This window comes from Amia ocellicauda, chromosome 3 (assembly GCF_036373705.1).
Source record: "Amia ocellicauda isolate fAmiCal2 chromosome 3, fAmiCal2.hap1, whole genome shotgun sequence".
Classification (NCBI taxonomy): Eukaryota; Metazoa; Chordata; class Actinopteri; order Amiiformes; family Amiidae; genus Amia; species Amia ocellicauda.
The window spans coordinates 11,791,472-11,816,959 of NC_089852.1; the positions used below are offsets into that span (position 1 = coordinate 11,791,472).

The 25,488-nt window shown below is 38.6% G+C and overlaps 2 protein-coding genes across 2 annotated transcripts; one reads left to right on the forward strand and one right to left on the reverse strand.

Moving 5' to 3' along the window:
• Window positions 1-196: 196 nt before the first annotated feature.
• On the reverse strand, window positions 197-2,828 carry LOC136736970 (dnaJ homolog subfamily B member 9). Its single transcript, XM_066698155.1, has 3 exons — window positions 2,577-2,828; window positions 1,702-1,927; window positions 197-731 (listed from the first exon to the last, which is right to left on the reverse strand). Exons 2-3 carry the CDS (start codon window positions 1,922-1,924, stop codon window positions 277-279), a joined length of 678 nt encoding a protein of 225 aa, XP_066554252.1. The 5' UTR covers window positions 1,925-1,927; window positions 2,577-2,828; the 3' UTR covers window positions 197-276.
• An 895-nt stretch (window positions 2,829-3,723) lies between these two features.
• On the forward strand, window positions 3,724-23,963 carry crbn (cereblon). Its single transcript, XM_066698156.1, has 11 exons — window positions 3,724-3,834; window positions 4,512-4,621; window positions 5,620-5,822; window positions 6,491-6,640; window positions 9,576-9,738; window positions 12,630-12,692; window positions 13,285-13,369; window positions 13,552-13,667; window positions 14,921-14,985; window positions 18,151-18,282; window positions 20,984-23,963. Exons 1-11 carry the CDS (start codon window positions 3,762-3,764, stop codon window positions 21,165-21,167), a joined length of 1,344 nt encoding a protein of 447 aa, XP_066554253.1. The 5' UTR covers window positions 3,724-3,761; the 3' UTR covers window positions 21,168-23,963.
• Window positions 23,964-25,488: the final 1,525 nt, after the last annotated feature.

Sequence of the window (25,488 nt, forward strand, 5' to 3'; positions counted from 1 at the left end):
ATTACAAAAATGAGTCAACAATAAGAGGATAATAAGCATCTTCCATAATTCCGTAATTATTCAATAGCAATCTTGATTATTAAATTATGTAGAAGATTACTAATAATACCCTGCATGTTGTCACCCAGATGTCAATGCATCATGTGGATAGCTACATCAATCTCAAACAATACAGAATGACTGACAAGCATGCCAGTAATTTAGAAGTCGATAGAATTTATTAAATATTTATATAAATAACGAAGTCAAGAGACATTTTTTAGTTTCCTCCAATTGTTAATCTCCTGCACATATCCTCACTGTTCGGCCATCTACTTGTTTGTCTGACCAGCAAAATGGCTCTGCCTCCTGATTGGTTTGAAAGTCATCTTCAGCATAGGCATTGTTGATGTCAAAGGGATCTCTAAGGAACTCAAAGAAGTCATGGTGGCCAAACTCGCCATTTAAGAAACTCTGTTCCTCGTGCTGATGCTCATCTTCAAACTCGTGGTCATGCCCATATTCAAATCCATACTCATGCCCATCGTCAAACTCTCCCTGGGAGCCCCAGCTTTCCCCAGGCATGTCAAAGCCCATGTCATCCTCTAATCGGATGTCTTGAAAGAAGTCTTCAAAGTTGAAGGTGAAAAACTGCTGCCCAAAGTCTGTCCCATCATCGTCGGACTCGAAAGCCATGTGTCCAAATTGGTCATACTGGCTTCGTTTTTCAGCATTGGAAAGCACTTCATATGCTGGAGATAAAACAAACAGCTTTGGATGATCTTGTTATGGGTAGCTGACAGGGAGCACAGTTAGACAGGAGGCATTTTAGGCATAAAAAGGCTTAAAAACTTTCAAAATCTACAAACTCAAATGCACTTGAGTACAGCTGTAACTTATTAAACAAAACAAAAGGAGAGCACATTTCTGTGCAGTCAGTGTAACCTACAAATCTCATCATCCTTGTTATAGTATTTTGTCTTGGCAGTGGATATCTTCTTCCCCGAGTCATCTGGACAACAGCGGTAATCAGCAACCCCAGAGTATTGATTTTATTCACCATTAAGAAATCTACCAATTTAAGCTTATCAATGCATTCCCTTCAAATAGAGCTGTCTATGCGGACACAGTTTTGTCTGCATTGTCCTCCTAGCACCATGTTTTATAAAACTTTATAAATATCAAGTTGCCTGACTGGTATCACTTGAAAGCCCACCTCTGCAAAGATACTTTCTCCGAATTGACAGAGTTAAAGTATATTACTGTATTGTTGCTGACTAAGAAAAGGGAATGGCAAAGTTGTTGTGCAGCAGTGTGTGTGTTAACTATACTGCCACCACAAGACACGAACAAATTCAATTTTTTGGGTGAATACTGAGGAAACTGTCCATTTTCACAAGCTTGTGGTAGGTGTGGTTTAGAAACAGCTGCCAAGATGACTTGTTCCTGGCTCTATAGGCAATATAGACTGTAAGGTCATAGTTTGAGCAAGGTAGCCGAACTGAAAAACCAATGCTTTCAAAAATTCTATTTTCTTCTCTCCTTTACAAGTAAATTGCTATTGATTAAACACTGTCAAGGCAAGCTGAGGCACCTGACTTTGGGCTGACCTTTGTAAAATATTGGGAAATCATCAGAAGATAAAATTAAAACTGAAGCAGAAAGCTATGCCTGCTCCTTTGAGTTAGAAGATGGACACTCAAAGGGGGACATGTTCCTTACCTTCAGCACATTCTCTGAATTTCACCTCGGCTTCAGGGCTCTTGTTTTTGTCTGGGTGGTACTTCATTGCAAATTTGTGAAAAGCCTTTTTGATCTGTCGATCTGTGGCTGACTGGGGAACATCCAGGACCTCATAGTAATCTGTTTTGGTCTCCATCAGATCCACAAGCAAGGGCAGGCACAATATTAAAGCCAATCGCAGAGTAGATGCATATTGCTTCATTGCCTAGGGAAAGAAATATAAGATTATATTTTAAGCTGCATACAACAACAACATAATACTAATAACTTATACGAAATATATTTAATCGTGATGGTCACTACGTAACCGAAAGGTTTTACAGTGTTGCTGAATTTAATTTAATTATAACGGTCAATGACCACAGTATGAAGCAATGTGTAGCTGTTGTGAAAACGACAAGGACAGTTAAATAGCCATACTGTCCAGTTGTACTTAGAAGTACTCAAGGCAGCTCATAGCCTGAACTGGCATTTCAGTTTATTTCTATAATAGGTTACAAAACACGATCCACCACATAAAAACAAACTTTTTGTCACGTCAAAATATAGGCTAAACGATTTAGTCACTCCTATGCTATGTTTTTAAATAACAACCCTTAATAAAAACCGGTTTAGAATAATAATTAAAATTCGTTTGGGTCCATGACATTATATGATCACATACTAGCCACTTTTTTTTATTTAATCAGACGTTTGAAACATGAATGTATGTACCAAAAACGAAAAAAGGGTAAGTCGAGGTTTTATCTGGTGATTTCTCAAACAGGGAAGGAAACGCATTAGGGCGAGAAAACAGCAGCATGAATGTAGGTTCAAATTATTTCACGGTTTATCATTCATTATAATGTACTCACAACTGAATTCAATCCTTTTACACTTAAGTGGCATTCGGCTTTCCACGGGCACTAGACGCGTAAAGAGCAACTCGGACGACAACTTTACACAAGTGAAGTGATGTGTGTGTTCAGACCCTAGTCTTCGTCATATTTGGAGGCATGAGCCATTCGCAAGTGCGTCAATGAGCTGGTCTGTCAACTAAGAGCGATCCGTCTCAATGACCCGGAAGTGCAATTACACGGAGATTTGTGCAGCCTTAAAGCCCCTGCAGTAACAGCTACCGTGTTGTCTCCGCGTGTTCTTCCACTTTTCGACACTGACTGCGGCTGCGCGCTGCCCCCAGAGCCGCTTAGTTCTGGAAGTCAGAAGCGACAGCTGGGTCGCGTTGTGTCGCGCAGATTTCCGCAGTTTCTCCGCCAATGGGATTCTGCAGGTCTGCGCAGAGCTGCGCAAATCTGCGCGACAAGAACGCGCCCTTGCTCTCGGCCTTCTCGCACGATCGACACAATTCCACCCAATTATCCAGTACTGATTCAAACAACACAGTGGCTGCTTACATTGGGATCTACATACTACAGACATAGCTGTGTTGGAAATACTTTATATATATATATATATATATATATATATATATATATATATATATATATATATATATATATATATATTTTTTTTACATATGTAAGGGATGAAATCAGTAGATTTCCTTCCCAGTTCTTAAATTAATCCAAACTGCCTTTCGTGACTGGGCAGGCATTCAGTAACAATAAGTGTTGCCAGGTCCTCAATTTCCTACCAAATGGTGCTAAAAATCCCTCAAATCATATACCCCCTCCCCCCAATAGTTTTTTTTTCTACTGAAATCTGGTTTCGTATTGTTATTGTGCTTCTGAATTGTCCACAATACAATATCTATAAGAAACTAATTACACAGAACATGCAATTACCTCAGTTAAATGTATAAATAAATAGATTTCCCCTCCACAAATGCTGCCCCCAAATGTCCCCCATGGCACTTAAAAGTCCCACATATCTGACGAAAAATGCCCCAATGTGGCCACACAGCTGCGGGCTTACATTTGACTTCATCCGCCGCTAGAGGTCTCTGTCTCCTCTGCGAGTGAAGCGCGGCAGCCTGTCGTCTTGCCCAGATCGCCGCTGTCGTCGAGCTCCCAGCGTGCATCTGGGTGTAAACAGAGACTATGGCTGACGAGGAGGGAGGTGGAGACCAGAATATCAACAACAACATGGGGAATCAGCTGGAGCTTTTACCGGGTAAAGACAATGATGCTGCGCTAGCCTGAACGGCGTGTCTTGTGGTCCCGCATATTGTGTACAAGCCTGCAAACCGTGGGGCTGCTGGACTCGCCGTGAACCCTTAATTTCGCTTTCACATTGTGCGAGGCCATGGCAATGACAATTATAAGTGCAGAAATGGGGAAGAAATACACATTTGCTGAGTACAATAACCTAGTGATGAATGTGGGTTTCATTTGCTGGATGCATCTGAGCAGAATGACCTGTGTCTTAAACCATAGAGGGTTCTCAAGTCTTGGTTGACAGATAATGAATTGTTTCCATAATAATTACATAAGCATTATAGTAATATATTGGGTGTGTATAATCCGAACAGTAATACATCATGCTTACGAATCAAAGATAGATGAACACATGGCACCTGGAGCTGTGTGCATTACTTATTATGTAGACTCAATCACCCCTTTCCAACTCTTGGACAATAAGGAAATACTGTGTTAAGTCGGTTGTTAGTGATTGTTACTAGTCACCACACCCATGCTGATGGTTGAATACAATTCTGACTTAAAGCTGATTAATATTACTACTTAATCAGGATAGATTGTATTTTTTAAAATGTTATCTAACCATTTGAAACCACTAGAACAGAATGCGCTGTTATCAATATCATTGTGTTGTCTTCTCTGCTTTTATAGAAAATGAGGAGGAAGATGAAGATGACATGGAAACTGAAGATCGTGATGGTGAAAGAGCAGAAAAGCCCAACATTATCAACTTTGACCCCAGTCTCCCAACGTCACATGCTGTAGGTGCCGTACCTAATACTAAGACATTAGTATTAGTATTGGTTAAGAATCTTGATAGATTATGGCTACTTTATAGAGTGCAGTACTTCACAAGTGAGTGGTTAGCTGATGCAAGTGGAGCCTGTATGGCAATTCTGCTGCCCTGTTGTGGTTCTAATTTGAAATCAGTTCGCTGTCCTTGAGAAGAGTGTCACAAGGGAGAGAATAAGAGATATCACAAAAAAGGAAGGCGGAATGACTCGAAACTGCTGTTAAAGCTGAAAAAACAATGAGAAATGCATTTTTTGGTTTGGATGAATCAACACCTTTTCAATAATCTTATTTGTTTTTTCTGCCCTACTGTATTGTTCATAGGAAGGGTCAGTTGTATTTCCTACAATATGAAGATTCACTGCAAAATGTATTTTATTTTGATTTCTAGTCCTGGTTATGCCAATATGCTTTATTTTCCCCCTTTGGTCGTGGTGCATGCAACCTAGTCTTTTGCTAGAATGAGACACCACAATTTTCAGCTTGCTAGCTCCATCTGAGACTGCAGCACGCTGGAGGAAGTTTCCTCCTTGAATTCTAAGAAGAATTAAACATCTCTTTCCTGTGTGAACAGGGGTCAGAGCTTCTGTTGGGTTGCTATACAGACCCCATTCCAGTCTATATGATCTTTGTTCCTCTATCGTCATCACTCCAGAGACAACCTGAAAACCAAACAATTTAATTCGGGAAACAAACCTAATATGAGTACATGCCCGTACCAGTTAAAGCACATAGCATAACTTTGACCAGGGTTAGCCAGACTTTTTAAAAATAAATATTGATAGCTCACAGTCACCAAGGAATTTGCTTAATCACCAGTGGGGATCCCAGAGAACATCATTGGATCAGGAATGGGGCAGGACACACGGCAGGTTGGGAGAGGAATTTAGGCAGGCCAGATGTTAGGTCTACTGCCAGGAGTATAAAGCTGGGAGGTGACTGAGGATGTCTGTCGCTTGGCTCACAGTACCTAGGCATGGACATGGAGGAGTTCCATGGGCGCACAGTGCACGATGAGGACAGCTGCCAGATGATCCCGGTGCTGCCCCACACCGCCGTGATGCTGATCCCCGGGCAGACATTGCCCCTTCAGCTTTTCAGACCTCAGGAGGTCAGCATGATGAGGAATCTCATCCAGAAGGACAGGACCTTCGCAGTGCTTGCATACAGGTATAGCTTGGCCCATGTGATGGTCTTACAGTCCAGACTCCAAGTCCAAGTCCATAGTGTTGTACAAAGGGCTGTAACTGAGGCTAAATGTTGACCTTTAAAGGGTTAGAAAACATTAACAAAGAATATCTGAAGCTTCAGTTAGGCTATGTATTGGTGACATCACTGAAACTATATTAGATAGATGACTATTTTATTCTATCATGAAAACATCATATACAACAGTTATCAGTTTTATATTATGATTTTTTAAAATACATGTTTAATTACACTTATTTGGTGCCACTTATACTGCAATCACAAGGGCGCCTGACTGCAGCCAATCAGAAGAACCACAGCTAACATGGGCATAATATTTGAGAGAGTTAACTTTCATAATCTTTTTTATAATTTTTTATTAATAAACGGCAACAGAACAGAGGTATTGTAATGGGTAGGTTAGACAATAAATAAGTACCTACTGCAATACCAAGATGTTAGAAACAATGTTATCCCTTTAATAGTAAAGTATTGGTCATTAATCGAATCAGAAATTCAGATTTCCCCTATGAGTTTTATCATTATTTGGTAAACTTTGAGATACTGATTATGTTCACAAGAAAATACATTTGAACATGCTTGAACTGCTGCTAACATACTCACCAACCTCTAAACTGCTTGTGTCTCAGTGATGCAGGGGACAGACAGGCGGAGTTCGGAACGACGGCCGAGATCTACGCATATCGGGAGGAGCAGGAGTACGGCATCGAGACTGTCAAAGTAAAGGCAGTGGGAAGACAGCGGTTCAAGGTGCACGAAATCAGAACGCAGGCCGATGGGTAAGTGGACTGTAATGATGGCGTCAGCTCCTCAGAAAGGTGCTCTGCTAGCAGGGAGGCCTTCCCAGAATTTCATTTAAAAGGTACGAGCTGCTGAACTGTACTATAACCCCCATCAACAGCACATTATTATTATGTTATTTTAATAAATTAGGAATATTTTACCCTTATTTGATGTGATGTTTCTATATTTACTCATTAATCATTTGGCATTACGCATTGATGAAGTTATGGTTTATTTCACCAGTGGGTGGCACAAGTTGCCAATGTTTGTGTTTGGAGTAGAGGCAGCAAACTGCCTGATGTAGAAGCTACAACTAATTGAAACAAAATTCCATCCTTCTTGAAGGGTCCATACACACTTATAATAATTTTCCTTATGTTGTATTTTTATTTATACATTTTAATCAACATTCTGTTACAAGATATTCAGATCCTAATGGAAAATGTCTCAATAAAACGATGGCTAATGTAAACATCCTCATGCAAAAAGGCCACATTACAATAGAGTGATTATCTTTTGGAAATACATTTAATGCTTCCTCTTCGGCAGTTTTAAAAAGTACCAGGACATTCCTCTTTCGTCGGTTTGGGATGGGGATTTTCCTGTAGCCTTAGGAGGTCCATAGTTAACAAATATAAAACCACACAAACAAACAAGAAAAGATAATTACAAGAGAAACCAGATTCTACCAAAGCAGGTGCTTTTAAACAGGATTTAAACAAAAAAGTCTCAGTCACTTTAAGCAGGGTGCTGGCAACTAACATGTGAAGGCATGATTTATGAAGGGGAAAGCATTAGGCTTCAAGTCATGACTTCAGGGAGAGCTAAGGTTTACGCAGTGCTTATTGTAAAAATAGCTTAAAAATACAGGGATATGTGAAGAGTATGGTTTTAAGTCTTCCTCGCTCTCCATTTGTAAAACATACCATTATTGAGCACCTGCTTGTTAATGTGGAGCAAATGAGGATCTTGCATTAAAATAATTAATGTCATGTTTGAAAGCATAGAGTATGTTCCAATTGTGACTGTGTATGTATGGCTACTAATGGAAAATTACTAAGTAGCAGCATGAATATCTTTTATTTATATGGAGAAAGGGAGACCGAGAACTTGATTTGAAAACCATCATAAGAGCTCCAAAAAGAGCTCCAGATATTGCGACACACATTTATACATAACATTTCTTTTAAGCTTTGTCCCCCAGGAGATCCAATTATGGGATTGTTGTTTTAAATCTGGCAAGAGATACTGCAAGTAATGAGAACCCTCACTGTTATGTCAGTCTATGTATCTCTGTATCCAGTGTGTGGTTCACTGAGCATTACAAATATTTGATTTAGAATAAAATGATTATGTTTTTGTTTTTGTATGGAGTATAAAACATATTTCTGTGACAGTTTCTGTCATAGAGTCTGGCTAAAGATTTTATCTAATTTAGGACCTCAGACAGGCTGTATCAGAAAGCAAAGACGTCAATAGTCTTCTGCATTGTACAACTAATTATGTTGCCAAGCAAGATGTTATGAGCATGCAATCTTTTTTGTGATGTTATCAATTAATTTCCTTTTGGAGAATGTACCAATATCTTAATGCATATCTTAAAAAGCTTTTTATTTGTTTCTAGAAAATAACAGAGGTGCCTCCACTTCATGAGGTCTTCTTTTGTTAAAAACCATCATTTGTATTTTATTGTGGAATCTAAATGATGCCTATAACTGGTAACACAGAAGCTGCAAACAAGGCTATCCTATTGAATGCTAAAAATATAGCCGTTCCCTTTTTTCTGTAGCAGGAGCCCACTACAATGTATTCATATCAGTAATAATGTTTGATGGTAATCAGTTTTTGTGCTCTGGGATTCAATCACAGAGGTTTGTTGACACCGATGGTGAACTTATAGATTTATTTTCAGTAGCATTAAGGAACAAAGACGTTCAGACATCCTGTGCTGACAGAGCAAGAAAAACTGACAATAAGCAAACCAAGGTTCTTCATTCCCCAATTTTCAACATCCTGCTGGATGAGGGTGTCCTCATCAAGTGGCCTTGACCCACCTGGTAGCAGGCTGTTGAGGGAGGGTATGGGACCTGGTAGGGATGGACCCCAAATTCTGGAGCCCCAACCATTAAAGCCACCCAGTCCCGTGGCCCTTCTCTAGTCACATCAAATATTTAACCATGTGAGGACAAGTATTTTGCTTACAGCTTCATTGTATTCCAGGGCCACGTGATGACAATTCACAGTTTTATGCGTCTTGTGCCTAAATTGGCTGGAAGAAAATCTTGAACAGTGTGCAGGATAGGGATGTGTAAGTTATAAAACAGTCTGATGGTGTGTTTCAGGAACTTTAGTATTACTTACCTGTAGAGTTGAATAGGCTATTTTCACTTGTGTACCACAACGTGACATGTACATAATCTATTTGGGGGCATGGGGGGGTGGACTCTTTTCCATTTATTTACTTTTTTCCACTAAGGACAGAATGTTCAGACATATCACTTTTTTCTTGCAGCTATGAAATCGTCCTTAAAAAATCAGGAATCGATGTTGGTGCATCATTATGTGTTGTTAGAGGCAAATTCTCTGCTTTGTGTTCCAAACACGTTCCAGCAAATGCACACATTTTCTCACAAGGAAGAGGGTTTATTTTTCGCCTGTCGTTCGTTCCATTAAAAATTATGGGTGACGAGCAGAAATACAGATTTTTAAACTATGATAATGGAACATTAACCAGCATTCCATTCACAAACATTTTGTCATGATTGATACGTTTGTTTGTGAATTCATAGAAAACTTTCATATGGAATAACTTTTGCAATAACAAAAGAGAATATTTTTTAAATGTATTAAATGCTGTGTATTTATGTTTATCTATACAAAAAGTATGCATGTATTTGTACTGTATATAAATATACTGACACTGTCTTTCAGGATCAGACAGGCAAAGGTGCAGATCCTCCCTGAGAGAATCCTCCCAGCCACGCTGTGCGCGGTGCAGCTCAGCTCCCAGTCCCGGCTCCACATGCACACAGCCTCCCAGCCCCCGGACAAGCAGTGCAAGCCGGTACAGGGCTGGTGGGGCAAGTACCAGAAGGTGAGTCTTTATAGTGCTTCTGTTGATCCCAATAACTGTTAACAGATACCTCATTTAACAGAATTTAAAAAGTTAAAAAGAGAAAAAATGAGTGCAGCACAAAATTATTAATTGACTGTTTCGATGGTGTTTTCTGGGAGGGGTATAAACACTGCCTAAGGTGATTAAGACTTAAAACTGAAGACCAGCTGCAAGAATTGGTATTGATCCATCAGCACTGTGGGAAGAAAATGTCGACAAATTAATCAGTCCCCCCTTCTGCCAGTCCCCCATTTCTTCGCACTTGGCAGATTAATCAACACGAACTCTAGCAGCTGTTCCTCAACTGCAAGTGTAAATTACCTCTGACAGTGTTGTTCTGTCCCCTGCCTAGGAAACACCATTTGAATACTTGGTGATTGATGATGAACGCATGATCGATTACTCTTTTTTTTGTGCACATTCAGTTAAAATCACAAATGGATCAGCGATCTCTTAAACTTGCATTCAGATATTGTGTATGTTTTATAATAATGTTTTTAGTCAGTACAACTCCCATTTGCCCTGAAAACTGTTGCTATTAACTTGAAATATTGCAGGAATTTCTTAAAAACAGGGTTAATTCATGGATTCTTGTTGTCATCCAGGATTTTTAATTTGAAATAGATCTAAATAATATGGCATTTTTATATTTTGTATTTATTTTTATTGACGATCCTTCAAAAGATCCCCTGAATTTCTGCATCAAAGTTACCATTTTTGTTACTAGGTTCCCTAACAAGCTCTGTTTTAAAACTGTGATGGAAGTTGACCCGAAGACTGTCCCAGACTTCCAAAGCCCACTTTGCTGTGGAGAATAGTCCTTTCCCCAACTAAAGCAGCAGTTGATGCATCGCATTCAATTCCACTAACTGAAACTAGTAGCAACCTTTCTTCTGTTACAGTCTTTCATCGATGCCTCAGCTGGCACAGGGAAATTATAGGTAATGGACCAATTGTCTTGCAGCAGTGTACTTTGGTGACTCGGCAGTTAGTTGCAGACACAGGTGTCGCGGATGTGTCAGATTTTGAAATTAATAATATTGGTGTTAGCTGGGAACGTGGTTAATTGGTTGTTAATGCTGCAGTACAATTGCCTTCATGGAACTCATATTTGGTTTAATTATCCCTTGGATTTAGCAGCAGCATCAGTGTTGCATAATGTGTGCGAGTGAAGGTACTAGCAGGTTTTAGTGGAAAGGTTGTTGGAAGCTGGGGCCTCGGTATATAAAAAAAGCATTGTCAGTGACATGGGAGATGGAACGGGTTTGTTTGCTGGTCTTCCATCTCTGTTGTTGTGAGTTTCAAAATGCTAATAATTACATTACATTACAACATGGTGAGCTTTAGCTTTGTTACGTTGCCAGATTACCAATCTCAACAAGTCAGTTTGGCCGTCTCACAAAAGCTAATTTACTGGAAGTGTGTAATGATACCTGCTAGCCTGAGGCCTTATGACTACTACTATGACTATGTTCTTTTTAGAGATGTACAGTACACTGTTTTGCTACCTACAGCAGTGCCTTTTTGAAACACACCCGGTATGTTTTCAGACAGATAAGAAGAGCAAAATGTAGTCATGTAGTTTGTTTATTGTGTCAATCCGTCAATCTGTATAGTTTCTCAGGCTCCAAAGTCTTAGATAATTAAAATTGAAATATGATTAATAAATCAGGAAGGTATGTCACTTATTCACATTCAAATATTACAGAGCTGAATAGCAGAGCTTCTTTACAAAAGTGTCAGTGTGTACTTTTCAGCCGTGTTCAATCTCTGAGAGAAATCGTACGTCACGTGGGAATCATATTGAAAATTGAAAATTAATCATGAGTTTTAGCGGCGACTCTGTATTTATTCATGCCAAAGCAGCAGTTAGTCATCACTGATAGAGAAAGCAAGAAAAAGCCGCAGTCTGCTTATTAATTAAACCTAACCTGAGCAGTCATTCCCTATGTAGGTTTAGTTTAATTTATGTTCTGGTTTTTTTTTTTTCTTCTTTTCTCTTCAGGATGTACACAGAGAAGGGGGATGTACTGAAATATTAATTTGTTGTGATAGTCAGCTCTGTTGCCAAATCCATAGATATTGAGCAGACCAGCCTGTGCACAGGAGAGTAGAAAGACGAGGCGAGTGGAACACGTACACACTGAGCAGATGCAAACAGACCCTCATTAAGGCTTTCTCAAGCAAGTGGGACTCGCACAAAACCATTTCTCAAGTTACTGTGCCCTTAGGAGCCAGATGTTCCCCAAATGTTATAACAAAAATGTGGCACTTTGTTAATTCAAAAACAAATCTGTTTCTGTCTGGAGAAATGACAAAGAGCCAGTGGCGGAAATACGCAGAGAGGCTGGTGAAAACAAATTCACTAAACTGAAAAAATGAAAACGTTTTTAAAGCTCACAAATTGTGCTTGAGAGGTACACATACAGGCCCTCGGGATCATTATCGCTTTTGATTTGTAATGTCTGATTACAGACTTTACCCTCTTTCCATTTACTGTATTTTCCTAGATGGGAAATGTTCTCGTCATTACCTTTTCAAACCTGCTGAAGGGGAATGTATTCACCTTCTGTAGTGTGTCGCCCTCATCACAAATTATGATAGACAATGATGCTCTTTAGTTTAGTACTATTCTATCACAAGCTCTATCCCACTTTTAAAGCTCTATACTTTAGTTACAGGCCAGCATCCAAATGGGGTCTCTTTGTTGTGTCTCTTTAATCCTCAAAGGCGGAAGGAAAACTGACTGGTTATGGCAGGGAAGATGTACTTTCTGTACTGAAATTTAGTGAAATCTAATGTAATGTCTGTCATTAAAAAGTGTATATTTTAGTATTGGCAGTTAAAGCATTTTTACAATGTGTTTTCAGAGAAAATTCCATTGTGCAAATCTGACTTCCTGGCCTGCATGGGTTTATTCCCTGTATGATTCGGTAAGTACAGAGTACTTGTATCAGAAATGTAAGTGTTTATATCAATCAAATACATTTCAATTAAAATACAGAGAGAGAGAATTAAATCTGTAATGTAATAATACAGGGACTCACAAATCTAATGGTGATCATGCAATCTCATAACATTACACATTACATTTTTAATGCAGGATGAAAGTAAGAGGGTCATATCGTTTAGCTTCATTTCTGCTTTCTTTTCACGACTTTCTTTTCTAGGCATAATATTCTATAAAAGAGCAACATTAACCTAATAAAAGGGTAATGGACCTTTAAAGTCTGGCACATTGATTTTAATGTTCCTTTAAATATCAACAACATTCCGATGGTCATTAAGGCTAAGTGTATGACTATACCCTATAAACAGATATCTCTTTGGTATCTGTCTCTTTCCTTCTATAATCTTTATTGCAGCAATACTGACACACTTGGCCAGTTTCCAAAGTACCACCTCTCAGTTGCTACAATATGCCCCTGTGTGTTTCCTCTATCCTTCTTTCTTTCTTTCAAATGATTTTCTTTGTTTAAGCTCCTCTTTAACCTGCCATTGTTTCTTATTTGTTCATCTTACCAGGAAATCCTAATGGACCGAGTGAAGAGGCAGCTACACGAGTGGGATGAAAATTTGAAAGACGAATCCCTCCCCTCAAATGCTATAGGTAGAACTGTCCGGTCTCCATTTGCTTGTGCTCAGTCTGTTACCTCAGGTCACCCCCAGGGCGGGGGGCCACAGTGGAGCCTTTTGACGGCACAGGGCTTTCATTCTGCTAACAGCTTAGTGTTCAAGAATCTCTGCTTAAAATTAACATGTTGTGCTTTTTGTTGTTGTATTTTTAACCAGATTTCTCCTATCGCGTTGCCGCTTGCCTGCCCATTGACGATGCCTTGCGTATCCAGCTGCTAAAAATAGGCAGCGCAATCCAGAGGCTGCGCTGTGAGCTGGACATCATGGACCGGGTAAGAGCCAGGGCAGGCTTGTCTCGTCTGTGTAAGGGCCTCTCCAATACTACAGCAGATTTAATATAGCTGCTGCTTATTCTGGTCACTTGCATTCATGTGCATGACCTTGCAAATGAGAATTAGCATGCATGTGATTTTTCTCCCATTCATCCGCTTAGGTAAAATTAATATCAAGGGAATAACTCGGGAAAGGCACACCTGACCTGCCCTCCTGAGACAGTCTTCAGGTTGGGTTGTGTCCCGTTTTCTTGGTATTGTGAGAAAATAAAGCTAGATTAGGTTGGTGTGTTATTTCAGTGTCAAACCATATAGATTCCTGACAACTCAATCATGAAGCAAAGCTTTTATTGCTTTGTTTTTTAAAATACTTTATATTAGTATTATTAATGTTATTATTCTAAAGATAGATATTAAATGCCCCAATCCAGATGTGGTTATTTTTTCTTGTCTTTTCTGGGAATTAATGTCAGACCTGCAGTGTGGGGCTGGTTGTTAATCTGGCTCAGCTTCCTTTAAGTGTGGCAGAGACTCACACACTAGTTTTATAATTTATAGTATGCTTGGTCTAGGGTCAAAATTTCAAGATGCAGAGCTTATGTGACTTGAATGATACCCTAATTCATTTCTAGGCAGTTAAGAAATGCAATCCCATCAAATACAGCTTCTCAGTCAGACCGCACCACTCTGCCCTGCACACACCGTCTCTTCTGCTTTCATTCCTCTCAGTCAGCGATGATACCTTCAGGATATGTTTTCCAAACCTCTCAGCAGCGATCAATTTCATTGTTTCATGAGCTGCAACACCATGAGGTCAAATTAATAATGTTTCCTTGGTCTGAACGAAAGGCCCACCTGCCAGTTTATACTTACAGTTCCAATACTAGACAGCAGCATTGTGTTTAAAAGTACTGACTTTTTATTTTGCTCCAGTTGATGTTTGGAAGTTTTAATTGGGTCAAAGATAAAAGAAGAAGGGCAGCGTTTCAGTCAAAAGAGTGTGAATGTGCAGTACATTAAAATGAAGACATCATTACTTTTGTATAGGGGTAACAGAGCAACTGTCTGTTATTCTGTTCTCTTCAGTTGTACAGAATGTTGATGCCCTTTTGTGTATTCTGAGGAAACACATAAAGTAATGAGCAGCATGTATTTTTGATGTATATGAAGCTTCCTCTGAAGCAAAATAAAACTAAATTGGTTTTATTTTTTCAATGTGTAAGTTTTTATTTCTGTATTTGTTTTATCCACAGTGCACCTCCCTTTGTTGTAAGCAATGTCAGGACACCGAGATAACAACCAAAAATGAAATATTCAGGTAAGATTGGAGGCCTGGGAACCTGGGAAGTTCAACATTTGTAAATCCTTTAATTTCTGTTGTTCTGTCCACTTCATCCTGGTACATTTTGAAAGCATGAGCTACAATAATGAGCCATCAGCAATACAAGCACTAAAGGGAAGAACTTAAGTACAGAATGTCCTTATGACACAGTACGGGGTTGGTGCTTAGATCTCTAGATGTGATTGAGTATTCTAGTTTGAGCACATGGGGAGTGCGCAGTTCTATATTCCTGCTTCACTTCTTAGCCGGGACAGAAGAGACGCAGGGGGTGTTGGTGCTGCCTTTGTCACTATCCCCATTGCACTGCGGAAGGATTTTTAATTGTTTATGCTGGGTGGATCATTCACTAATGTTGCAGTTTTTCCCGTTGACTCCACAGTTTGTTTGGTCTGAGTTCATATCACAAAGACACTTCAGACTTGATGCAGAACATTTAATTGGCTTAGGATTAGTCAATGGCTTGAGGCTACATTACAGCTGCCAACTGATACAGTAAAGCATAGATGTGTAAGAAAGATGTTAGAGTGACATAACACTGATGTCTTGGACAGCTTTTTCAAAACACACACAACAAAATCTTGGTGGTTCAAGCTCACACAATCCCTTTCTATTGACTATGTTTTATGTGGTCTGTGTGCGTTAACAATCTCAGTATATGCATTGCATAGCGGTTTCCAAAACTTTTAATTTAAAGAGTTGTTTGATTCTGGAAAAAATACAAGACACTGAGATTCACTTTTTTTTTTTTTTGTAAAAATATAATTTTTTTTTTATTTCTAGTTGCACTTTTTTTTGTTTTACATAAGTTTAAAAAAAAAAAGGTTTGGAAAAAAAAAATCTAAAAAAAAAACAAACTGTATACAGTTTTTTTTCATTCATTTAATGATTGTAAGGGATTGAACAGAGATACAAGGCAGTATGTAGTGACAGAAACAGCCAGCAACACTTAATTTGAAAAATATGATGGATGAAGTATAGCTCTGTGTAATGTTGCTTTTGGGATAGTCCTCCTTGGATGTAATAAGCCTTTATAACTCCAGGGGCTATGCTTATATTTAAACAAAGAGTACAAGGGGCCATTGGCCTCCTCACATGTACGAGAGCAATCTCACAAACTGGCCAGCATTCTTCCCGCTAACTCAAGTACTGTGAGTCCTCCAGGGGGTTCTGCTTATGTTTCTTGAATCATATTTCTCCTTCAATTTATAGTACTTTATTAAACCTTTTTCTATTTATCGCCCTTCATTAATGGCTCTGAATAATACTCGAATCCAGCAGATGAAAGGATTGATCCATACACACAGAACCATTAGGAAAGCACCAGCTTTTGAAGAGATTTAGTATTAATATATTTACTAATGTCATCTTTTTAAAGCTTGATATGTGTATTTGGGTTGCACTACTTTTATGCTGCAAACCAGAAGCACACCAGTATTAGTGGATGTAGCCATCTTTCATTAGCATATTTAGCCACAAAATTCAGGGATATACATTTACCCCTATATCCTTTATCTCATAAGGATATATGTATATATAAATTAAGTTCACACCAGTGGAGCAAACTGTCCTCCTTCTTATTGAAAACGGCACAGAACACTTCATGTCAACCTTCAACTTCCTCTTAATCTGAAAAACGTTCATGAGAGAACAAAAACAAATCTGTCCTGTTAGGTGCTCCTAATATTCCATGGACACTTTGTTGCTACTCTCCTCAGGGAGGTACTGACCATGAGGAAGATTCTTCCCCTAATACAGGGGTGTCAAACTACAGTCCAGGGCGGCCGCAGTGCCTGCTGGTGTTTGTTCCAATAGGACCCCTCAATTATTCAATTAATGTCATTTTCTCAGGTAGGCGTATTTAATTTTTTCAGCTGGTGACATAAAATCTGTTGATTACTCAAAATATTGGGCTCACAGAACATTTCAGCATCTGTGAACATGAAGTGTTCAATTAATCCAGAAATATACGGCTTACACAGCAGGTCACAGTATGATCTTGATGGTATGTAAGAATAAGAATCACAGCTGATTTTTTATTTAATTTTGCTGTACGTAGAAAGACCAGGATAAGTAGTCTCTGTACTAGAGAATAGCTTCCTGTTAAATCATTCACAGTGGACAGATGTTGGGCTGTGGACCATCAACAATGAAATTTCAAAGGGTCCAAGGCTAGTCTGGGATATAAGATTTTCATGGAGAACAGATTAATTTGAACCCAATAGAGAATAATAATGCTTTCTTTAACACTGGAGAATCACCTGAATCAGAAACCTTTTGAAACAATGCATGGTATCTTGGGCTTAATACGTGTTTTACACTCAAGTAAACAAGTCTTTCTATACATCAAATCTCTAGCTGAATGTCTTTTATTTATATCAAAACCCATTCCACTCTGCCCACAGTTGTTTAGTTTTAGATCACTGTTTAGTTTATGAAAACATGCATGGGAATCAAAGATCACTTTCTACAAATTCCACAGTGAAAGAATAAGGCTAATGGGGTTTCTTTGTTGCTGGCTTTTCTATCACAGTGATATTTTAACTTTCCTGTCCAAATGACAGTAATAATAACCATAGCTGATGTGTGTAACTCATTCTTGCCTTTGTGTCAGTCTAAACCACTTTGTAATGTCAATAAACTTGAACATCGGCTTGTTTCCTGTTTATTTTCCCCCTCCCAATATTATTACATTTAGTTGTTTTTTCCTCTTTTTCTTTCTTAAAGGATATCATTGGAATGTGAAATTCATTGTGTATTTCTCTGTCTCTTTAAATGTGTAACTGAATTCCATATTTTGGCCAGTATGTGGATGCATTTCCATCCCTACAACTGATAACTTGCAGATGGACCCTGTGGTTGACAGGCTGATTATGTTATTATCTAAATAGTTTCCGTACAGTATACTTAGCTTCATTTTAAACTTTTTTTTGGAAGAGGTGATCCCCTAAGTAGAAATAATCGAAATATTTTTGTATTCACCATTTCGTAGAATAGTGGAGAAAGTTTCTACAGTGTCTTCCTTATTATTGCTGCTTTAAACACTAGACCATATCATAACAGTGCGCTAAACTCAAGATGCTGCAAAACCTTTCGGTTGCCTCTTCTCCCAATGAAGATCTGATGTTGTCCTCTGTGTTCCAGTTTGTCTCTATATGGACCCATGGCTGCATATGTCAATCCACACGGATACGTCCATGAGACTCTGACGGTGTACAAGGCAAACAACCTCACCCTGACAGGAAGGCCATCCACGCTGCAAAGCTGGTTCCCAGGGTAACTGCTTCCCTTCATTGTATTATTTTATTTTTTGTTTTCTTTCCCAGTGTTTAGCTTGACTTTGGCCTAAGCAAAGGTCAGAGGCTGAGTGGATCTTAGATTACTGTTGAAAATACACAACATATCATGCCCTGCCATGTCGGCCACAGCCACTGCATGTGTCGCATTCAAACCAGCAATCTTACAATCCCATAATTTCAGAGTATTTGTTTGCCAACAAGATAAACCTATAGCTAGAACCCCTACCAATTGATTTTAATTATTTTCTCCATGGTTCTTCAGTAGAATGCTCAGAATAAAAGGTGATAAGTTTTTGAATACTTGAACAATTTATTAAAACCCGCTATACAGCAGACCTGACTCCATGGATCAATGTAATGCTGTTTTGAGTAGAAAATTGTATTTGGACAAGAACTAATTTTAGAATTACTGATTAACATAATTTATGGTCAATAATAGGCAGCCAGCACACTCAGGCATTCTGTGATGACAAAGTGTTGAATCCAGCATTTACAATTTATGGAGAAATTATTATACTGAACATCATTCATGAGGCTGACCAACGTTATCCAAACTCACTCTATAAATGTTACACAACGCAAACGGTACATAATGGTGTGGTTTAACATAAAATCTAGAATAGCACTCAATCCACTACATTTTGTAGTGCAGAAAGAACAAAAAGCAGGTAAGCAGGTATGATGAAGGCAGAACAATTAATCACCCAGAAAGTAGTAGGTTGTGATTTGATCATAGATGTAAGGTGAAACAGTAATATCAAGAACTGTAGGGTGTATAGTTGTTCATGATGAGAGGCTGGCAGGAACAATAACTGGTCTCAGTTTAACAGAATCTTGCTGCTAGCTCTTGACATGATATATCAGCTTGTGCTTTTTCACCCATGAATCTTGTGAAACTGAGTTTCTTACCAAGTAAATCACCTTAAAACACCTCGAGGATTACAGGCAGTCTGCCCGAGGCTTTGAACTTTTCCTGCACTGTCTGTTAAAAATCAAGGGCTTCAGCTTTGGGGAATCAATCACTAAATCACACCCCCATGCAGGATGCAGTTCAGTTCTTCTGTTTTGTGAAGTTAAACCATTAATAACACCTGACTTCACTGGCTTTAATCACATCAATATATGCTCAGCAGTCACCTTACCCCTCCCTGTCTCTTAAACAATTTATAAACAAATTCCTTGAAAGATGTTTTTACTTTCAAAGTAAACATTTTGAATACATGGTTTATTTTTACACACTTTATAAACTGAATAATGATCGATCTGCTTGGTAGGGTGAATTGGGCATTCCCCAAATGTTGTAAGTCTGCCCAATATGGTTTTTAAAATGTTTGACAAATAATTTGTGACCAGGCTAGAAGTGTAATGTTTTACAAGACCGCAATATCCATGGTCTTGAATTAGGATTTGTTTCTGTTGTTTCTGTTCAAGCTAATTTCTTCAATTTGATACATACATTCAACATTTGGATGCTGAGCAGTATTGCTAGTTGGTAAATGTATCATGTAGTGTACAGATCACCTATTTGAAATTATGAAGACTTATAGCCCTTTGGGTTTAAAAAGGCTCACATGACTTCCAGGGTAGGTGAGAAGCACATTTCAGATGCACCTTCAGAGCAAAAAACACCCTGGTTTGTGTTATACATGTTATTCTCCATTGCTGTTATACAACCGGGTTCCTGTCAGATGGTATTTGATCAATCGAATGTCCTGTAAGGCAATCATGAATGGCTTCAAGGAAAAACAAGAAACGAACACTAACTATGGCTGAAGAATGACAAGACAGCAGAGATCAAATCGACAATTAGGATAGTGAAAGGGACTCCTGCTTACAACAAAAACAAAATAATTATTGAATGGGAAATTGAAGGGCGCAAAGGTAATGACTTTTTGTTTTCTTCTGGGGAACAGTTGAACTTATGCAGCTCCTGGATACCACCTTGAAGTGGAAGGGGACCAAAGGCACCATCAAACAAATGAGCTGCCACTTACAAAGACTGAGGTCTGCAAAGGTGGCGTTAAGTTTTTACAGTTGCTGGTGTGCTGCTTTCCCATGAGAAAGCACCGCCACGTCTGTCTGCGCCTAAGCTTCATAAGCTGAAATAATGCAGGACAAATTGAGTCAATTTCAGTTGGCAGAAATACCATGGAATGAGGCTTCACTCAATTTGCCACACTTCCAGTGTATTTATAGTATTGTTAATTGGGAGGTTAAATCAACTCGATTGTTCATTCAGTGTTGATGGGATCTTTATTTGTTCAGCTGATGTCCGCTCCTAAGGTCATTTTAACATGCCCAACTGTGATTGGTGCTATAATATATAGCCCTGACGCGAGGATAATGTATTATTATTATTATTATTATTTTTCTCATTTTAGCTGACTCTCTTAACTAGGGCGACTTACATTTGTACCCATTTATACAGCTGGGCATTTTACTTGAGCAATCTAAGTGAAGTACCTTGCTCAAGGGTACAACAGCACTGTATGTAACTCATTGCAGTTTTGTGAACAATTTATAGATTTTAAAGTAAAGAAAGAGTGTACATGGCAGACAGTCTATAGCATTTCTGATTTAACTTGAGATTACTGAGCCCCAGTGTATTGCTCCTGTTCTTTACTGTCAGTCCTTGAGAGTGCATTGTGCTTCATAAGTGTGGATCTCCCTATTGGCAGGTATGCTTGGACAGTAGCACAGTGCCGGACCTGTGGCTCTCACATGGGCTGGAAGTTCACGGCCACCAAGAAAGACATGTCGCCATCGAAGTTCTGGGGACTGACCCGCTCTGCGATGCTGCCCCGTATCCCTAAGTCAGAAGACGAGGACGGGGAAGAAGGTTCGCGGCTCCTCTGCCTGTAACGTTTCTGGTGTAAATGCAAGCGAAATGAGCTCCAAAGCTTGGTAATCAGAATCCACTACTCCTATTTATCATAACTAAAGCCAGCTTACAACTCTGCCCAAACTCTCTGCAGTTTAGGTTCTCAGTGATGAAGATTGAAGCTGGCTGTTGGTGTCAGAAACCGGAAAGCAATATGCATTTTGTAATGTGCCAATAATTGCTGTACAGTACTATGAGCTGGGGAGAGAAAAAAAATGACAATAAAGTTTATTCGGCAGCCCACCATATCCCTGCCATAGCATGCTAGCCTCCCAAACACCTGTGTGCTGTAAGTTCAGTACTGTCTAACAATATACAATATCAGGCTTCACATATCTGCAATAGAGGTGACCTTGTGGTTTTCAAATTTTACTGGCATCTCGTTTTCTCCCTTTTTCATTAGCCTGTGGCAGTCCTGGTTGTTCATAGTCCGTGGTGTCTCAGAGATACTGCCAAGTGTGTGCGACTCTGCATGCAGTTAAGTAGGATATTAGTGTGGTTAGACCATGTACTGTACTGTGGGGAAAATAATCTTGTTCCCTGGGTCCGTTTCCGGTATAGCACCTGTGTCAGATGTCGTCTTTTTATTCCTCTGTGTTAAAGTTCAGACTACTGTGACCTGTAAGTAATTCTTAATAAGAAATCTCTATCTATATTTGGAAAGGTGAAAAAGGTGCGTCATGGTCTTTAACTGTGTGCCTCGGAAAAGAAAAGAAATACTGCCCCATGAGAAAATATATTCATGGGCGGCTGATGGAAGATTCTGTGTGTGACAGCTCTGTTAGGCATTGAATTTCTTTCTGCATGCAGTATAAATGTATCACTCTGGGTCCAAGTCAAGAAACAGTACTGCTTAATCTTTTAAAGCACCTTTTTAAATTGGCATTTAATGACTTCAGATCATACTTCTATGGAGAAGATGATGATGAGAGTAATCGAGGCAGTTGCAAATGGGGAAATAGCTTTTAAAGTCATGTAATGCTGTTGGAAGGGAGTGTGTTTATTTTTGATTCAGATCTTTTATTTTTGATTCTTGCTACTGTGTGATTTCTGTGCATGAGGTAAGAGTACTCTCTTGCTCATATCAGGGGAATGGCTGCTAGACTGGTCTCGTAAGATAACCATGCATTATTAAAGTCTGACCGATCTTTTTCTTTTTTGAGTTAATAAAGAGCAGGAAATATTTTTTTTTAAGATTTTTTTTTCATGTAAATCTCATGTTATATATAAAAAAATCTATATTTTGTTAACTTCCTGCAAAAAACAAAAAACATTTAATAGTCACCTGTACCAGATTGTGTATGATTGTATCCATGTGTTGACTGAAAGGTGTTTTAACATCAAGAGGGTTTGGGGTTTGTATTTCCAACACATCTTCAGAGATGAACATTTGGGTTCTTTAATCCAAAATGAAGATGCCAATACCAATTGTAATTGGTAAAGACTGTATATATTGTTAGTTAAAATCTATTTAAATATTGGAAAACAAATGTGTGTTGCTGACAGGTATTCATTCTTAGATTGCTAAACTCCAAAGGATTGCGATGGCTCGAATCTATATCCACCATAAGATGGCTGTGTTGGTTTTTGCTAACCGGATCACTGGGAGCGCAAAGCTATAACTGGGATGTCATGTATAGGTGTTATGATTGCTTCACAGTTGATCATTGCTGACATAAATTGAAACCCATGCGCCAACAGTTTTATCTGCAGGAAATGTTTCCAGCGCTGCCGGTGAAAGAAATTAAAAACATAAAGGGAACTGTAATTCTCCGATCCTTTCCTGATATTCTGCTGCTAGTTTCTGTCATGAACACGAGACATGTAGAGATGCCTTTATTGCCAGGAGAATGGGGTCTTGATTTCAGCATTAGGTGAAGAAGAGTGCTGTGATTTACCACGAGGATAATACTAATCTTTCTTCTTGTTTGAAGAATTAATAATAATAATAATAATAATAATAATAACAGTATGCATATACATTTATAGTAATTGGGAAGCAAGATTAGATTAATTTGATAGCAATTCCGATTTTTTTTAATCACTTTTGTGCTTTGAAACTTTAGTATATATTTTATGATAATATAATTGACAGAATATGAAAGTGATTTCTCATCGGCAGTGACAGCGATAGGATGTACATAATTCCTTTAATCTGCAAAATAATTTACCTTCCTTGAATAAGCAGTTCAATGTCACACTTAGAAAATGTACAACAAGATTATTCCAGAAGACAATAAGAAATCAATCATAAATTGCAATGCAATCAAATATTTGAATTTCAAAGTAAAAGGGAAAAAAAAAAACAATCAAAAAATGTTTTAGAAAGTAAATGGCTATTTCAAACCAATGCACTTAAGTCAGCAAGGACAAAATCGCATTTTCACATTTTATTATTATTATCATTATTTATATATGTATTTATATTTTATAAAGATTGCCAAACCCAATTCTGTCCAGGGGACAACACTGAGGAACATGTGACAACAAAGACAAAGACTGTTGTGTTACGACTGAAAACTGAGTGATTTTAAACAATTGTAATCTTATCAGAATAATTATTTACAGAAATTGTAACTCTTTTCTGAGAAATCCCTTTCCTAAGAGCACATTTATCTTTAGAACAAGAAAGAAAAGGCACAAGTGCAGAATAGTAAAAAGCAATCTTTGAATAACACCTTAAGAGCCCTGGCTAAATGCTTCCTGTTTGTTTCATATTTCTTATGACTGCACTCTTCTTATGCTTTTCCCAGTAAAGATTACATTGAGTCCCTAAACCCTGTCTGCTGTTTTTTCTTATTATACTATGTACCTGAATTGTAGGTGTTTAATAGATGCATGGAACAGGTGTTTTCATCTTCCCTCCTGCTACTGAAGCGCACCTCCTCATCTGAAGAGCCATGGGTGTTTAAAAAGTGTTTACCAGAGCATGACAGAATTTGTTATTTTGATAACATATAGGATATTTGAAATCAGAGAACCAATATGGCCCCAAACCTGATTCAGCCCAGTTCTGTAGCCAAATGTCCACACGTATCATGACAAGATGAAAACACTGCATGGAAACTCCCAATGAGTATATAAATGCATTTTCCAGGTTGAAGATGGTTTCAACTTCAATGGGAGTGTTCAAATAGCCTATCTTGTTCCGTTTATTTTGTGGCCCATGATGTTTTCAAAACTTTCTAAATTAGTGCAACTAGATAATGATGTACGCCTGTAGAATGGGAAAATAGACATTACTTTTCAAATTCACCACAGTTGTAAGGTAATATGTTTATCCATGTGGATGTTATAAAACATCAATGAAAAATGCAGCAATAAAGACCTAATACCAGAGTACTTATAATAAGGGTAGCCTCTGGTAAAGAAGTTATTGCAAAGCATAACTGACTGCTCATATTTATTGTAGAATAGATGGAACGCAATGCAAAAGTACAGAATGAAAGAAAGCTCAAACCACAAGGTTAGGAAGTCGACACATAAAAATAAGTAGTCTGTGAATTTAATATAGTTTAGGGGGTTTAGCACACACTCCAAGACGCTGACCCTTTGTTCCCAGTTGTTGTTATTGTAGAAAAAGCGAGATATGCTTCATTGCTCTTTTTAAATTCTCATTTTGGTCACTTGCCACCTGTGTTGGGTTGGTGCACTCAAGCTGCCAGGGGTGAGGATTCGAAACCTAATTTATATCAGCTGCTGCCAATTTAGCTCTTCCCTGAACAGAGCCAGGGTCACTGCGTTGTAATTTGATGAGTACTCTGTAGCCCTGTAGTCATCACACAAGGTCTTTGGACTACCGATTTGAAGACACAGAGCTAAACTGAGTTTGCAAGTAAAAAAAAAAAAGATTTAAAGCTCTGTGCTCTTAAGCATTTCCCAACTTTGACCACTTACCTTAATAAGAAAACCTGCAGACTGCAGAGCAGGGGTGGGGGTAGCACTAGCTCATTATAAGAAAGACGTTGAGGAAAGAAGAGTCTTGAACAGCTCAATTGGACAACTCTCTGATTAGAGCACAAGCAAGAAGAGAAGCACTGAAATGCTCGTCTGTGTTCTCTGCTTTGTTTCCAGCACTCCAGACAAAACTTGACAAACAAAACAACACATCATAAACCAGAACACGTGCTGAGAAATAAGAACACATGCGCTGATGAAAAGCCCACATGCAGACGTGCACTCACTAGGCAGCTCTTACCATTGCATGAGATCACTGTTCCAGAATAGCAGTCGGGGTTGACTTATCTTTTTTCCCCATGCACATTGTCTCCTCTGTTAAAAATATGAATATAGAGGCAGCCG

Excerpts from the sequence above, each read along its gene's own strand:
- LOC136736970 (XM_066698155.1), bottom strand. The coding sequence starts at position 1,924 with ATGAAGCAATATGCATCTACTCTGCGATTGGCTTTAATATTGTGCCTG. Across the intron at positions 732-1,701 it reads ATTCAGAGAATGTGCTGAAG|CATATGAAGTGCTTTCCAAT; the intron begins GTAAGGAACATG and ends TTTTATCTCCAG.
- crbn (XM_066698156.1), top strand. The coding sequence starts at position 3,762 with ATGGCTGACGAGGAGGGAGGTGGAGACCAGAATATCAACAACAACATG. Across the intron at positions 3,835-4,511 it reads TCAGCTGGAGCTTTTACCGG|AAAATGAGGAGGAAGATGAA; the intron begins GTAAAGACAATG and ends CTGCTTTTATAG. Across the intron at positions 5,823-6,490 it reads TTCGCAGTGCTTGCATACAG|TGATGCAGGGGACAGACAGG; the intron begins GTATAGCTTGGC and ends CTTGTGTCTCAG.